The sequence below is a fragment of the Trachymyrmex cornetzi genome, unplaced genomic scaffold, assembly GCF_001594075.2.
Source record: "Trachymyrmex cornetzi isolate Tcor2-1 unplaced genomic scaffold, Tcor1.1 scaffold1099, whole genome shotgun sequence".
Taxonomy (NCBI): domain Eukaryota; kingdom Metazoa; phylum Arthropoda; class Insecta; order Hymenoptera; family Formicidae; genus Trachymyrmex; species Trachymyrmex cornetzi.
In genome coordinates this window covers 3980-5627 of record NW_017295652.1, presented here as the reverse complement: position 1 = coordinate 5627, position 1648 = coordinate 3980, and the positions used below count along the sequence as shown (strand labels likewise).

The window sequence follows — 1648 nt, the reverse complement described above, 5'->3', positions numbered from 1 at the left end:
ATTACTGCCTTCTTACAATCTTCTTTCTTTTTCTTCTTCATATTTTATTTTGTAAACTCCTATTTTTCTTCCTCCTTTCTTTTTTTTCTCGTTTCATTCCTTCCTTTTTTCTTTCATTACTGATTTCCTTTCCTTTCTTTTTTTTTTCGTACAACACATGAAACGTTAAACGAAAGCGACAAACTGAAATTATAATATTACACAAAGTATCAAAGTATCTATAATATATTGTGTATTATCGTTGTATACGACATCAAAATAAATAAACTTTGACAATGATTTGGAGATAATGTTTTTAAAGCATTTTAACGTTTTTAAAAAAATCATGTATCAAATAATCTTTTTGAAATGTTTGTACGAAAATTATAAATTACTGTCAAAAATTACTATCAAATAACCTTATTGAAATATTTGTACAAAATAACTTCAAAACACATTCACAAAATACACATAAAATCAACATCTTAAATGTTATTTAAAAGTTTTTTGCTTACTGGGTTAAGATATTTAGGTTGTAATAAAAACGTTTAATAAAACTTATCTGAAACTATCTTGAAGCTATCTTGAAACTATCTTAAAATTAAAGAAATCTTTACCGACTCTCATAAAAGAAACAAATATATTTATAATAATTAATATTACACAAATTGTCTCGATACATACAGAACTGTCAAAACACGCAATTTTGACAATGACAGGCACTCGCGAAGTAAACGCAGCGAGAGAACCAATCAGCGTCACGGAAAAGCGACAACAATAAACTTCGATTTATTCGAGTATCAATTTAACATCTCCTTTTTTAGAAAGGACTAGCTTGCAGCGCGCGCTACGCGCGCGCCTTTCATGTTTTTATTAATTCAATTCAAATTTATTTATTTCTATTTATTTATTTATTTATCCTATTTATTTATTTATTTAAATTTTTTCTACTTATTCAAGTTTCATAGTAAGCAATGTGTAACATAGAATAGCTGTGAACGAAAAAATTTCTTCGTTTTTTTCAACAAAAACCTTCTTTTATTCCTTCAATAGCGGGAAAATAATAAAGAACACTATCGTTTCCACATCACCTTGTCTCTCTCTCTCTCTCTCTCTCTCTCTCTCTCTCTCTCTCTCTCTCTCTCTCTCTCTTCTCAACTCTGTCTTTCATCTCACGTTTATTCTTCATCTCATCTCGTCTTTCGTCTCATTAATTGTCTCCTTTTGGTAGCATTCTCGACTTCCATCTCATTTCTCTCTCTTATGCTCTCATCTCTCTTTTGTCTCATCTCTGGTCTCCTTTCGATCTCACTCTTGCCTCTATCTCTACGCTCATCTTTTTGTCTCATTCTCGTCTCACGTCTCTTTTTCATTTCCGATGCCTTGTCTCGTTTTTCTAACATTTATCTCTTTGATCTCGTCTCCCTATCCTCGATTTTCTAACATTTATCTCTTTGATCTCGTCTCCCTATCCTCCATCTCATTGCGTTCTGTTTCTTGTGTCTCCTGGGCTGCGTTCAGAATTATTTCTGGATGCATCCAGATATTCTATTATCCTTGTTTAATATTCGTTAATAACACGAATAATACGACATGTACGTGCATCCGAACGACGATTTATAACACGAATAATACGACATGTACGTGCATCCGAACGACGACTCTGAAC

At 31.9% G+C, this 1648-nt stretch overlaps 1 protein-coding gene across 1 annotated transcript; it reads right to left on the bottom strand.

Annotated features, from left to right (window-relative positions):
- Nucleotides 1-1143: 1143 nt before the first annotated feature.
- LOC108762004 (DEAD-box ATP-dependent RNA helicase 42-like) lies at nt 1144-1399 on the bottom strand. Its single transcript, XM_018508800.1, has one exon. It carries the CDS (start codon nt 1380-1382, stop codon nt 1170-1172), a length of 213 nt encoding a protein of 70 aa, XP_018364302.1. The 5' UTR covers nt 1383-1399; the 3' UTR covers nt 1144-1169.
- Nucleotides 1400-1648: the final 249 nt, after the last annotated feature.

Bases quoted from the DNA above. Each gene is read 5' to 3' on its own strand.
- LOC108762004 (XM_018508800.1), bottom strand. From the start codon at position 1,382: ATGTTAGAAAAACGAGACAAGGCATCGGAAATGAAAAAGAGACGTGAG.